We start from the raw sequence: 15,695 nt of genomic DNA, 5'->3' as shown, positions 1-15,695 counted from the left end.
TCTTCTTTATCCATTCATCTGTCGATGGACATCTTGGCTCTTTCCACAGTTTGGCTATTGTGGACATTGCTGCTATAAACATCAGGGTGCACGTACCCCTTTGGATCCCTACTTTTGTATCTTTGGGGTAAATACCCAGTAGTGCAATTGCTGGATCATATGGTAGCTCTATTTTCAACTTTTTGAGGAACCTCCATACAGTTTTCCAGAGTGGCTGTACCAGCTTGCATTCCCACCAACAGTGTAGGAGGGTTCCCCTTTCTCTGCATCCCTGCCAACATCTGTCGTTTCCTGACTTGTTAATTTTAGCCATTCTGACGGGTGTGAGGTGGTATCTCATTGAGGTTTTGATTTGGATTTCCCTGATGATGAGCAATGTTGAGCACTTTTTCATGTGTCTGTTGGCCATTTGGATGTCTTCAGCCCCAGGTGGAATTTCACTGCCCTTGCCAGGGGGCCAGGCTAAGTAAGTCTCTGGATTGCTCTTTGTGGCTTTTGTTCCCTGAAGGCTTTCTGTGCTGCTTTAGAGGATGAGAATGAACATGGCGGCCTCCCAGTCTCCAATCCCATCTCCGCAAGCTCAGGGCCCCACCCCTCAGTGCACCTTCAGGGAAAAGATGTCCATCACTCCTGTCTCCCTGGTCTCCATCTGCTCTCTCTGCTCTCCTAACCTGTGACCGAGCATTTCTCTCTCTGGCACATGACCCCATTTGGAGTCTTCAAACCCTGCAGACTCCTGTGGTGCACACCCGCACTGTTCCTCCCCAGAGGAAGAAGGGGGATCTCTCCAGTTCTGCTTGTTGGGCCCCTGCTCAGAGAACAGTCCCCTGGTGGTGCTGTGGTTCGGGGTTTATGGTGATCCCGAGCTGAGAGCCCACTCCTGGACTCGCTGATTACAGCCAGCTTCCCTGCTCCAATGCCTGGGAACTCTGCCGCACTCAGGCACCCCTGGTCTTCCTGTGACCCCGGGGATCCTGGGACCACACTGTCCCATCTAGGATTCCACCTCGCTTTGCCACCTGAGCACCTTTCAGGCAGGGATGTCCCTCACTGGAGCGGACTTCTAAAAGTTCCGATTTTGTGCTCGGCTGTTCTATTACTTTCCGGTAGCCGGCTAACAGAGGCTTCCAACCCCCGTGGTTTATCTTCTCATATATCACGTTGGATTCACTTCCCCTCACCTTCTATCTTGCAGAAAGTGGTCACTTTTCTATTTGTAGAGTTGCAGCTATTCTTTTCTTTGATCTCTGGTTGAATTTGCAGGTGTTCAGAATGATTTGATAGCTATCTAGCTGAATTCCTGGGACCAGATGAAACTAAGATCTCCTACTCCTCTGCCATCCTGGACTCTCTCTTAATCTTTAAACTTTTATGGTATCTTTATGCTATGTAAGACATTTTCTTTTCTTAAATGAACTTGAGCTATTTAGTGGGGAAGATAGCAGGTGATCCTCTGACCTAGGCTAGCATTTTAGAGTTATCTGGGATTGACAGTGGAATTGTTTCTGGTACCAATTCTAATGGTGAGGTGTGGGGGGGATTCCCCCCATACCACCAAGCAATTCTTGGACACCAGCACGGTATCGTAATTCTGATACTATCTGCCTGGAGATCCCACAGGTTAAGGGCCTCGGTCCTAGAAGACTGCACCCCATCCCCCACTTCAAATGCCAGTCACAAGCCCTGATACCTGTGCTTCTGACCTACCAGCTACAGACTAGAGGTTCCCACGACCTCCTCCTTGGACTTCAGATGCCAATCTGATGTAACAACCTGGACTTCTGACTGGCTGGCTGTAAATCAGAGATTCCTCTGACCCCTCTTTGGGTTTGATTTATTTGCCAGAGCAGCTCAGAGAACTCAGGGAAACATTTTATTTATTAGATCACCAGTTTATTATAAGAGGACATAACTCAGGAACAGCTAGATGGAAGAGATGTATAGAGCAAAGTATGGGGAAAGGGCTCAGAGCCTCCATGCCCTCTCCAGGCTTCCACTCTCCTGGTATCTCCATATATTCACCAACCTTGAAACTCTCCAAACCCCTCCCTTTTGGCTTCACTACATAGACATGATTAATTAAATCATTGGCCATTGGTGATTGACTCATCCTCCAGCCCCTCTTCCCTCTGGGAGGTCTGGGAGTGGGACTGAAAGTTCCAACCCTCTGAACACATGGTTGACAACCCTTGACAACCAACCCTCACCCTTAGGTACTTCACAGAAGTCACTTCATTAACATAACAAAAGACACCTTTTTCACTCTCTGCGCTTAGGAAATTCCAAGAGTTTTGGGACCTGTGAGCCAGGAACTGTGGAAGAAGACTAAATATATATGAGAAATATATTTTGGTTATCTGAATAATCATATATATAGAATTCTTATAAATTGCAGTGTCATACTTACCCTTTCTCTTGGTGAAACTACAGAGCCTATTGGGTTGACATAAACTCTTGGAAATCAAGAAGCCTTTACCCTTCTCCCTGGACTTTGAGCCTAATTTGTAGTATGTCAGGACTGCCATCTGGCTAGACTCTTCCTTTTAGGCTGTTTCTATGTGAGTACAGGCCGTATTCAGAGTCAGTTGGCCTCTCAGTTTTCTGCTCAGAGGATTCCTTTACAAAACTTTAAGCCTTCTGGAAGTATGGTATTTCAACCAGCATTATATTATGTGTGTGTATTTAATTCATAGTTTTGAAAGTTTATTGCATACCCACTACCTGCATAGCTTTTGGCTAGCTGCTACATAAGACATATAAAAGAAGTGTAAAATAGATGAGATGGTGAGATGGTTTTTTTTTTAAGCTTACAGTGAAAAGGAGGACATTTGTCCAAATATTAAAAGTAAATAGAAGGCTGAATGTCCCAAGCAAGTCATTGGCTAAGTTAGAGTGGGGAAGGTGATACGGAGGAGGTGTGATCAAAGAGAGAAAGGATGCCACCCAGCTGGAAGGAATCCAGAAACTGAAATAGCATTTGTTCTAGTTCCTCAAGGGTAGATATGATGATAGAAAAAACTGAGTCTATGGGTGGATTGCAGGCAAAGGACATGAGTGAAGTTGTTAAAGATAAACTGAGGCATATTTAAAATTTTAAGAGCTTATTTGAGCAGAAATTTATTCCAGCTGGGCAGTGACAAACTGGAAGTGGTGAGGAACTCTGCTGATAGGAACTAGGGGATATGAGAAAGTGCAGAAGCGACGAAAGGAAATTATTTGATTGGCTATAGCTTAAAGCCTAGTTGGCTCTTTGTGGTTGGTATCCTTAGCATTTTGATTTTGTCACTTTGAGACATTTACAGGCTTTGACTTTGGTTTTGCTCATGTAGGCACCATGGCATTAGAGCCACCTCAGTCTAATGGTCTCCTTATTAAACTAATTTAACAAGTTATAGAGCTGTAAAAATGCAGGGCAGATTTTAATTTGAATTTAGAGTAATGAGGGGAGACTGGAGAAGATAACACTAGAATTTGCAAGTCAGATCATGTCCTTCTTTGCTTATGGCTTCTCATCTCATTTAGGGAAAAAGCCAAAGTTCCTAAAATGGCCTACAAGCTACTGCATAATCTGTTCCCTTCCCCAATTCCCACTACTGTCTTCCTCCTTCTTCTCTAGCTCTTTCCCTTGATCAGGCAGAGAGCACCACCTCAGGGTGTTTGTTTCCTCTGCCTGAGAGCTGGGTGGCTCACCCTTACTTCTTTCAGGTCACCCTTATCAGAGAGGCCTGTCCCGACTTCTGTATATCACCCCCTCTCACTCCTGTCACTCTCCATTCCCCCTACTTTGTTTTATTTTTCTCAGTACTCAGGAAGTACAAATATAGGATCACTAACATCCTATGTATGTTTGCTTGTGAATTGTTGCCTTGTGTTAAGCCATTTGAGTGCACATTCTCTGGGACTGAGGACTTACTGTTGTATCCCCAGGACCTAGGACCAGTACCTGGCACATAGCTCATATTCATATATTTATTAGATAAAAAAGAAAATCAAGAGCAGGAAAGAGAGTGAGAGGGAGGGAAGGAATTGGATATAGGTCCTACAGGATTTTGCATTCTAAGCAGGGGAATACAAATTTAATTCATTAGAAGGGTTTGAACAGGGGAGTAAGGATGAAAACATTTACTTTAGGGAGCTTAATTAGGTGATGATGTATAGGATGGATTTTTTTTAAAAAATTCCATCAGTCCCTCCTTCCTATCCCCAAGCACTATGTAACATAGCTATTTGTGCTTTAAAAAACAAAAAAACAGTGAAACTTTAAATTTTGAAATGTTTTGACTCTCAAGAAACTGCTCAAATTGCTAAAAGCAAATTCCCTGTACTTTTCCCCCAATTTGCTCCAATGATAGTATCTTACATTACTGTAGTTCATTGTCAAATCCAGAAAAATGACCTTGGTATAATACTATTAACTCTGACTTAGAACTTAGTTGAATATCATCATACTTTACATACACTTTTGTGTGTGTATGTATATAATTCTAAAATTTTGTCACATGTGTAGAAACATGCTTTTTAATGTTTCTACATCTGATTTTAAAGTTTTTGACCAAGTGTTAGACAATCTCCTCTTTAATAATACTCTCCAGGTTCTTGGCCTCCCACATTTACATAAAAATAAAGTGAATGGCCTGTTGTTTTATTTCTTTATTCTTCTGCCCAGGTGTTCCTTGTAGCCTTTTCTTTCTACAATAAAGACGATTTAAAAATTTTACTTCATCAGTATTGACAAACCATATTATTTATCAGGTCTTATTTTTTTTGTTTGTTTTGTTTTAAAACCAGTGCATTATATTATTATATAACATTTCTTTCTCTTGGTCATTTATGTACTTAACAACCTTCAGATCATTTCTGATAGTAAAATATTTCCAGAAAACTGTTTTTTTTTTTAAGATTTATATTTATTTGACAGAGAGAGAGTTAGCGAGAGCAGGAACATAAGCAGGGGGAGTGGGAGAGGGAGAAGCAGGCCTCCCGCCGAGCAGGGAGCCCGACGCGGGGCTCGATCCCAGGACCCTGGGATCATGACCCGAGCCGAAGGCAGACACTCAACGGCTGAGCCACCCAGGCGCCCCTCCAGAAGACTGTTTTAACAGGGTTCTAGTTTTTTCCTTTGCCTACCCTACCTTACTAATTAGAAGTATTCTGTTAAGTAATTTACCAAAAATTTCAGAACTGGGAACGCTAGTGGGTGGGAATGAGATTAGCTAAATTATTTAAAGTCTTTTATTCATTCTTTTAAAAATTAAACTTCTGATGTTTTTAGATATTCTGCTTAGTAAAAGGCCACTTTATTAATTTTTATATATTGAACATATTTGTCTTTAAGTTATTTACAGACTTTCAAAAACAACGTGTTAATGTTAAAATCTTACAATTTTGGAGCTGTGTTCTATATGTGCTATATATATTTAAAGATGTTCTGTGTGAAGAGAAATATATACAAATATATATAGCACATACATACTTATATGTTGCTGATGGTTCGGGTGATAATTGATGCTCTTCCGTAGGATGCTGGATTAATATGCAGGCCTGTGTGTGACTGCTGAAGAAAAACCAAGGTCTGTGTGAACATACTTGATAAATTTCTTGCAGGTTCTGAGTTGTGTCCGCACAGAGTGGGATCCACTGGATATTCGCTTTGGCACCAAACAGCCTTATCAGGTGTTGACAGTGGAGCGCTCCATCAGTGTAGACAAAGAGTCCATGGCTGACAGCTGCATCTACGAATACGTTCGGAACAAAATCCAGTGTATATCAGTAACCAGAATACCACTAAGATCAAAGGCCATTAGCTGCTGCAGGAATGTTACTGAAGACAAACTGATTCTGGGCTGTGAAGATTCTTCAGTGATTCTTTATGAAACTCACCGTAGAGTAACTCTCTTAGCCCAGGCTGAACTTTTGCCTTCATTAATAAGCTGCCACCCAAGTGGCGCCATTCTACTAGTTGGCAGCAACCAAGGGGAGCTTCAGATTTTTGATATGGCTTTATCCCCTATTAACATCCAGCTCCTGGCTGAAGACCGCTCACCCAGGGAGATTCTGCAGTTCAATAAATTCTTTGACATTTCCAGCAGTCTTGTTCAAATGCAGTGGATAGCTCCTCAGGTGGTTTCTCAGAAGCCAGAATGTGGGGACATCTATGATCTCCTCTTCCTCAGGTTTGACAGAGGACCTTTGGGTGCACTTTTGTTTAAACTTGGTAAGTCAAGGAAGTTGGTGAGTAAGTAAATTAAAATGTTTATGATGATGACGTTATGATTAAGAGAATAAAACCATTCTAGAAATGGAGGTTTTCTATGTTATTCCATAAATAGGTTTGCCTTTCAAACATTTCATATAGTTTCTTTTTTTTTTTTTTTCAAGTAATCTTTATGCCCAACCTGGGGCTCAAACTCACGACCCTGAGATCAAGAGTCACGTGCTCTACCAACTGAGCCAGCCAGGTGCCCTCATATAGTTTCTTTAAGAAAGCTTTGTGGGTGATTTTCTAAATGTTAAGGAACATTAGATAGTGAAGAATTTGGAAATTGCACTAATTGCCCATTGTGATGCATGAAAAGCTTAAACTTCCACATTTGATACTTTCCAAAATAAATACATATGTGAATATTTTAAAAGTACTTACTATGCCCATTAAAAAGTTCTGTGTTGGGGTACCTTCAGTTAAGGTGGCTCATTCAGTTAAGCGGCTGCCTTCGGCTCAGGTCATGATCCCAGAGTCCCAGGATCGAGCCCCGCATCAGGCTCCCTGCTCAGTGGGCAGCCTGCTTCTCTCTCTCTACCACTTGTGCTCTCTTATGCACTCTCTCTCTCTCTAATAAATAAATAAAAATCTTAAAAAAAAGTGTTATAGGAATAAAATACTTTTTCTATTAAAAAATTATTTTAGATAATAAGTATCCATTGCTTCCCAGATTGGAATGTGTAAGACCAATGTTTTAAAAGAAGAAAAAGCAAATGTTTGGAGAATTTGGGCAGAGAGTTGTATAATTTTTTTTGTTTCCTTTTAGATAAAAATATTGAAAAAGATTTTTCAATATTATGAAAATCATGTATTAATATAGCCCATTTTAACCAGGATTTTTTTTTTAGATTTTAAAGATTTTATTTTTAAGTAATCTCTACACCCAACATGGGGCTTGAACTTACAACCTGGAGATGAAGTGTCTTATGCTCTACTGACTGAGCCAGCAAGCGCCCCTCAACCAGGAAACTTTAAAACAAAATTGTATTAGTATGATTTGTCTTTTGCAGTTTTGCCTTCCCAGCTATGCCCTATAATATTCTTTAGGTAGTTTTGTATAACTTAACATTCTTGAGAGAACCTCACTTAAGTTTAAAAACTAGATTTTAATTAATGCCTATTATTACAACTTGAAAACACAGAAAAGTAAATATATTTTTAAAACCCATTACATGATTTGTCTCTGTGATATGAAGTTAAGTTTTTAAAGACATTGAATGAAGTATTTGTTAAATAGCTGTCAGTTTACTTTTTTTTTGTAGTGTATCTACCTCTGAAATTGAACCCAAGAAATAAATCTAATTGACAATGACTTGATTAACCTGAAAGATATAATGGATATAACATGAGGGCTATATTCTCTCCCTGTAATAAAAATGCAACTAAATCTGTAATATTCATGTTGTCCAAGAAAAAAATGTTTGGAATCTCATTCATTATAAGATAATCCAGTTCTACTTTGCCCAGCTACATGTTTAACAGTTGTATGTCTCCATACACAACACTCATTAAAGTGGATGTTAGCTGTTTTGCATGTCTGTTAAAACACACACACACACACACACACACACTTACTCACTCACTCACTCTCTCTCTCTCTCTCTCTCTCTGTCTAAATTACCCAGTTACCTGTCAAACAAAAGGCTGTCTGCCCACATACACCTAGCTTTTCTTCAGCCCTCCCTTGTGGGCCTATTCACAACAGCTTTGCAAAAAGCACAGCTTTCTCTTCCTATCTCTATCACATTTGCCTTCTTACTAAAGTAAACAGGCTCTCAGTGTAGGGATTTAGAGGGCTTCCTGCTAATTGCCAGCTTGTAAACTTAATTGGACTGTCTCCCTGGGCACTGTTCCTAAATCAATTAGGCAATGAGTTGGCTGTCACCTCTTTTCCCAAGAAGGTCTCTTGGAAGAGAATTATCCAATAGAAGTCAAGCATTCAAATGAAAAGGTGATAACTTCTGCAACTGACATTTATCATTTAAATTTTATTTTCAATATGACTCTTAAGTTTTATGGGATAGGGGAAATTTTACAGACTTACAGACTCTTTAAAAGATCTAAATATGGAGTTTCCCAGAATTAAAAAAAATGTATTATAAGATCAATATTTATTACAGATTATTTTTTCTAGAAAGAGTCGATTCCTTGAAACAGTAGATTCCAACTAACAGATCTTTTTTTTTTTTTTTTAAAGAAAACCCTGTTTAAAGAACAGATTTTTCTTAGGTTCTGCTACTAAATACATCCAAAAATTTTAATATACTTCTTGAATTAACACAGTGCTGATTCTGGGCATCCATGTGGAATTTTCATGTATAATTCAAGTTACTGCATATATAAACAGGTAGTTGCATGTGCAGTTTCTCCACTAGGGAGCATTTACGAGATTTTTTTCATAAGCTTGTTATGCAAGCCTTTGGAAAATTTGACATGCAAGGTGTAGCTTAAAATTTAAGAAGCTGACATAGATCATAGTTTAAAATAGAATGCTGTCATGTAAACGTGGCAGTGGCTGGTGCGAATATGCTAAGATTTTTGGAGTTTGACTTTTAGAATAGGTCAGTGTAATGTTGAAGGAAAACTTTGTTCCGAGGCTAGAACTTCCATCCTAAATCCTTATAATCATCACACTAATGTTTTGGGGATTAAAAGGCCATCACTACTGTTAGAAAAATTTGAAGAGCATGTCTTCCTCAGGAGGGAGCTAGAAGTATCATCCTCCCACATGGAAGCCAAGAAGTACTGTTTTATATAAAGCAAAATGTAATCAGATTTCTTTGCTTGGCAATCATTGTCCCATATTTCCACATATGTAGACTGAGATTAACTTTCAAAAGAGGAGTCCCTAATTATATTACAGAGATATTAAAGCTTTTCCATTCTCATCAGTACCTTTTTCAACTTTCACAGCTCTCTTTAAACTCACATCATCAGCTTCCTGCCCTCTCAGCAGAGAGTCTTACCTTTTAATTGGCACTTCATTAAGTTTATTTGCTCCTCACCACCTACCCACCCCCCCCAACCAACCACTTATCTTGAACATAAATCTTATCATGAACATAAATCTTTCCTTCTCAGTTCAGTGGAAAAGGAGCCCTTCCTCTTGTCTAAGACTAGTTCCACCACTAGTTCCAGTCTCCATCCCGCTACATTCCTATGGATCCCTTTACTTTGTCATCCTCCCCACTCCCCCATGAATCTTGCTATGCCAGGAGATACAAGCCCAAGTCATACCATAAAACATCTCTCCTTAAAATTGTTTCTCCTCTGTTACTAATCAAATATTCACCTTCTTTTCATAGACTCACTGAAATAATAGTGAACACTGACTTTCTCTGCTTCTTCACTTCCCATTCATTCCTCACAGTATCAAGGTCTGACTTAGATCTTTAGTGTTCTCCGGAAACTGCTCTTGGAAAGGTCACCAGAGACTTCCTACTTGATGCATATATTTCTTTTATGTTACTTGATGACTTTTCAGCCTTTGATGTTTGCTGACCAATTCTGTCACAGAATTCTCATCATACTGCCTTCTGTGACCTGGGATACACCTTTTCATCACTTTTTCATGCTCTTCTTCTGCGTACTCATGAATATGCTGAGGCTCCCCCTAAGGTTCCATTTTTAGCTCTTCTCCCATTTTATACAGATTGAGAATTTATTTCTAATTTTCTTTCTCCCCAAACCTGTGTCTTCTCTTATATTCTCCATTTTGGTGGATGGTACAATTATTCAGATGGAATCCCAAGTCAGAAATCATCCTAAAATCCTCCCTCACCCCTAAGGCCATATCCAATCAGTGACCAAGTCCCATCAGTTCTGCCTTCTAAATACTATCAGAAACATCTCTTGTCAGCCTTGCTGTCATGACCTTAATCTCGACCTTCCCTGTTTTTCAAGCAGTGATCAAGTAGTAGTTTTCTGTCTATAATCTTCTGCCTTCCAATCTTCTCATCCCACCCCACAATTAATCCCCTGAACTGCCACCAGAGTCATCTAACTGCAGATTTGGTCATGGATTCTCCAGCTTGAAATCCTTCAGTGGTTGATAAGCCCTTGTCTGCCTCTCAGGCTTCATCTCCCCAGCTGTTTTTGCAGGAGTGTAGCTCCCCATCCATGGCATGTGCTCTCACACTCTCTCCTTCCCATGGTGTTTTAAATAGTATTCCATCCACCTGGAGTGCTCTGACTAGAGCCTGCAAAGTTGGGAAAAGGTTAAATGTTCCAGTGATTATATCAAGCAAGAAATAATTAAAGCTAACCTCTTCCCTCTCACAGGATTTTGAAAATTACAGGCAAAATGTATGTGTGCATGTGTGTGTCATTCTGTCTAAAAAACAAGTAGTATGATTTTTCTCTTAGTATTTTTGTAAGAAGTATATTTTCTTCAAGAGAGTTATTTTTATCAAGCTATTGAAATATACTTTACCCCAGTGGTAATTGGGGGTAACTTACTGCTGGAAAGAAATGTCAGATAATTCATTAGATGCCTGCTCATCTTAAAATTGGATCTCATTTCACTTGAAATGGACTGTTATTTGAGATAGCATTTTGCTTTCTTTAAACTGGAGTGCTGATGGATTTTTAAATCAAGTTTATTGGGGTATAATTTACATAAAATTTACCCATTCCAAATGTACAGTTTAATGAATTTTAACCAATGTATATATTCTCATGATTACCACCAGAACCAAGATATAGGACATTTCCATCACCAAAAAATTCTCTCAACCCCCTTTGCAGCCATTCCCCATCTCCCTCAAAGCTAAAGAACACTGACCTGCTTTCTGTCATTACTGATTAGATTTGCTTTTTCTAAATTTCATAGAAAAGGACTCATAAAGTAGGTATTTTTTTAAATGTCTTACTATGTTTACTCAGCATTTATCTGTGAGAATCTTCCATATTAGTGTATATATCTGTAAATTTTCCTTTACATTACTGAGTAGTATTCCATTGTATAGATAAACCACAATATTGTTCCACATGTTGATAGACATTTGGGTTGTTTCCAGATTTAAGCTGATATCAATAAAAATGCCAGTGCTTTCGTGTACACATCTTTATATCAATGTATATTTTAATTTCTCTTGGGAAAAATGTAGGAGTAGAATGGCTGGGCCATAGGCTAAGTGTATGTTTAACTGAATAAGAAACTATTTTGGAGTTTTAGTTGCTGTATATCCTAACACTTAGCATTAATGTTCTTTTTAATTGGGAGCATTCTAATGGGTTTGTAATAGTGTTAATTTGCATTTCACTGATGACTATTGGAGTTGAGCATCTTTTTATGTGCTTATTTGTGATGTATCTTCTCTGATGAAGTATGTCTTCAAACCTTTTGCCCAAAAAATTTAGTTGGATTGTTTATTATTGAGTTGTAAGAATTTTTATGTATTCTGAATACAAGTTCTTTGTAAGATACTAGTATTATGAATATTTTCTTCCAGCTTGTAGTTACCTTTTCATTTACTTAACAGTGTGTTTCGAGTAGCAGAAGTTTTTAATTTTAATGAAATTCAATTCTTAAACTTTATGACTTGTGTTTTTCACGTACTGTATGAAATGTTTGACTAACACTGTTTTCTTCTAGAGGTTTTATCGTTTTAGCTCTTAGAATTATGTTTATGGTCTGTTTCAAGTTAATTTATTGCATATGGCATGAGGCATGGATTGAAATTAATTTTTAAATATGAATATTCATTTGTCCCAGACCCATTTGTTGGAAAGACCGTCCTTTCTCCATTGAATTGCCTTGACCATGTGTGTATGTTCCTGTGAATAGACTCTATTCTCTTCTACTAATCTATATGTCTGTACTTAAGGGAGTACCACACTGTCTTAATTACTGTAGTTTTACTGTAAGTCTTGAAATCAAGTACTGTTCTCCAACTTTGTTCTTCTCTTTCAAAATTGTTTTGGCTACTCTAGATCCTTTGAATTTCTATGTAAATTTTAAAACGAACTTGTCTAAGTTCTTCTTTGATTTCCTGGTTGACCCAAACATTCTTGAGCAGAGTGGTCTTTAGCTTCCAAGTGTTTGAATTTCTGCCCAATTTTTTCTTGTGATTGAGTTCCAGTTTTAAAACATTATGGTCTGAGAATATGCAGGGAATAATCTCAGTCTTTTGGTATCGGTTGAGACCTGATTTGTGACCAAGTGTGTGGTCTGTTCTGTAGAAAGTTCCATGTGCGCTCGAGAAGAATGAGTATTCTGTTGTTTTAGGGTGGAATGTTCTGTATATATCTATGAGGTCCATCTGGTCCAGTGTGTCATTCAAATCTCTTGTTTCTTTGTTGATTTTCTGCTTAGATGATCTGTCCATTGCTGAGAGTGGAGTATTGAGGTCTCCTACAATTAACGTATTGTTATCACTATGACTCTTTATTTTGGTTAACAGTTAGCTTATGTAGGTGGCTGCTCCCATGTTGGGGGCGTAGATACTTAAAATTGTTAGATCTTCTTGTTGGATAGACCCTTTAAGAATGATAGAGTGTCCTTCTGTGTCTCTAACTACAGTCTTTAGTTCAAAATCTAATTTGTTTGATATAAGAATTGCTACCCCAACTTTCTTTTGACGTCCGTTGGCATGGTAGATGGATCTCCATCCCTTCACTTTCAGTCTGGATGTATCTTTAGGTTCAAAATGAGTCTCTTGTAGACAGCATATGGATGGGTCCTGTCTTTTTTATCCAATCTGCAACCCTGTGACGTTTTATGGGAGCATTTAGGCCATTCACGTTGAGAGTGATTATTGAAAGATATGAATTTATTGTCAAATAATCTTCGACAAAACAGGAAAAAATATGCAGTGGAAAAAAAAACAGTCTCTTCAATAAATGGTGCTGGGAAAATTGGACAGCCACATGCAGAAGAATGAAACTCGACCATTCTCTAACACCATACACAAAGATAAACTCAAAATGGATGAAAGACCTCAATGTGAGACAGGAATCCATCAAAATCCTAGAGGAGAACATAGGCAGTAACCTCTTTGACATCGGCCACAGCAACTTCTTTCAAGATACATCTCCAAAAGCTAGTTAAACAAAAGCAAAAATGAACTACTGGGACTTCATCAAGATACAAAGCTTCTGCACAGCAAAGGAAATAGTCAACAAAACAGACAACCCACTGAATGGGAGAAGATATTTGCAAATGACACTACAGATAAAGGGCTGGTATCCAAGATCTAGAAAGAACTTCTCAAACTCAACACCCAAAAAACAAATAATCAAGTCAAAAAATGGGCAGAGGATATGAAAAGACACTTCTCTGAAGAAGACATACAAATGGCTAACAGACACATGAAAAAATGTTCATCATCATTAGCCATCAGGGAAATTCAAATCAAGACCACATTAAGATACCACCTTACACCAATTAGAATGGCAGAAATGGACAGGGAAAGAAACAACAACAGTTGGAGAGGTTGTGGAGAAAGGGGAACACTCTTACACTGTTGGTGGGAATGCAAGTTGGTACAGCCACTTGGGAAAACAGTGTGGATGTTCCTCAAAAAATTAAAAATAGAGCTACCCTATGACCCAGCAATTGCACCCCGGGGTATTTACCCCAAAGACACAGATGTAGTGAAAAGAAGGGCCATATGCACCCCAATGTTCATAGCAGCAATGTCTGCAATAGCCAAACTGTGGAAAGAGACGAGATGCCCTTCAACAGGTGAATGGATAAAGAAGATGTGGTCCATATATACAATGGAATATTACTCAGCCATCAGAAAGGATGAATACCCAACTTTTCTATCCACGTGGATGGGACTGGAGGAGATTATGCTAAGTGAAATAAGTCAAGCAGAGAAAGTCAATTATAATATGGTTTCACTTATTTGTGGAACATAAGGACTAGCATGGAGGACATTAGGAGAAGGAAGGGAAAAAATGAAGGGAGGGAAAGTGGAGGGAGAGATGAACCATGAGAGACTATGGACTCTGAGAAACAAACAGGGTTTTAGAGGGGAGCGGTGTGGGGTGATGGGTTAGCCCAGTGATGGGTATTAAGGAGGGCACGTATTACATGGAGCTCTGGGTATTATACGAAAACAATGGATCAAAAACTAATGATGTATTGTATGGTGACTAACGTAATAAAATTTTAAAAAGAAGAAGAAATAATATCTATACTACTGAAGATGTTTCAAAAAATAGAAAAATCTTGCATTCCCACCACAGTGTAAAAGGGTTCCCCTTTCTCCACAACCTCTCCAACATTTGTTGTTTCTTACCCTGTCAGTTGGTACAGTCACTTTGGAAAACAGTGTGGAAGTTCCTCAAAAAAAAAAAATAGAGAGCTACCTTATGACCCAGCAATTGCACCCTGGGGTATTTACCCCAAAGAAACAGATGTAGTGAAAAGAAGGGCCATATGCACCCCAATGTTCATAGCAGCAATGTCCACAAGCCAAACTGGAAAGCACTGAGATGCCCTTCAACAGAAGAATGGATAAAGAAGATGTGGTCCATATATGCAATGGAATATTACTCAGCCATCAGAAAGGATGAATACCCAACTTTTATATCCACATGGATGGGACTGGAGGACATTATGCTAAGTGAAATAAGTCAAGCAGAGAAAGTCGATTATAATATGGTTTCACTTATTTGTGGAACATAAGGACTAGCATGGAGGACATTAGGAGAAGGAAGGGAAAAATGAATGGGGGGGAATCGGAGAAAGTGAGGAACCATGAGAGACTATGGACTCTGAGAAACAAACTGAGGGTTCTAGAGGGGAGGGGGTGAGGGGATGGGTTAGCCTGGTGATGGGTATTAAGGAGGGCACTTACTGCATGGAGCACTGGGTTTTTTATGAAAACAATGAAGTGTGGATCACCACATCAAAACTAATGATGTATTGTATAGTGACTAACATAACATAATAAAATTAAATTAAAAAAATAAAATACATCAAGCCACACAGGCTCCGAGGGTAGGGCAGTCGGGGGCAAGGACAGACCCTCCCACGGGCTACCCAGCTCTGCTTTGGGGCTCACGGCGAGACCCCCTGAGGTTGCTGACATGGTTTACGCTGGGTGTGGGGACCCGGGACACGGCGCCCTTCATATACACCACCCTCAACATGCGATTTGACGTCAGATTATTTAGAGCCGAGGCATGGATGGAGCCAAAGGAGGACATGATTCTACTGGGAGGCTATCCTGCTGTGTGGACAGGGCAAGCCCAGGGCTGGTCCGCAGGCTACGGGTGGGACAGTCTGCACCCACGCTGCAAGCTCGCTGGGGCACAAGGAGGAGCCCACCAGGGCTGGGGGCACCACAGGGCTCAGCTGAGAGCAGCTTAGACTGTTCTGCCGGGGAGCAGGCAGCAAGCATATCCCTGGAGGAGGCAGAGAGCTAAGAGCATCCTGTGGAGGGAAGTTCCTGTGCTCTCCCTTGGGCCCCCAGGTACCCAC

The 15,695-nt window shown here is 39.6% G+C and overlaps 1 protein-coding gene across 1 annotated transcript in view; it reads left to right on the top strand.

Moving 5' to 3' along the window:
• WDPCP (WD repeat containing planar cell polarity effector) overlaps positions 1-15,695 on the top strand; it is a 413,409-nt gene that overhangs the window by 161,331 nt on the left and 236,383 nt on the right. Inside the window, exon 13 of the mRNA XM_081797281.1 lies at positions 5,605-6,214. Coding sequence (XP_081653407.1) covers positions 5,605-6,214 — 610 coding nt within the window. The remainder of the gene's footprint in view (positions 1-5,604; positions 6,215-15,695) is intronic.

The sequence above is a fragment of the Leptonychotes weddellii genome, chromosome 10 (genome assembly GCF_054177405.1).
Source record: "Leptonychotes weddellii isolate Sample4059 chromosome 10, ASM5417740v2, whole genome shotgun sequence".
Taxonomy (NCBI): Eukaryota; Metazoa; Chordata; class Mammalia; order Carnivora; family Phocidae; genus Leptonychotes; species Leptonychotes weddellii.
The sequence above is the reverse complement of the archived record's forward strand: the minus strand, read 5'-3'. Positions and strand labels throughout refer to the sequence as shown.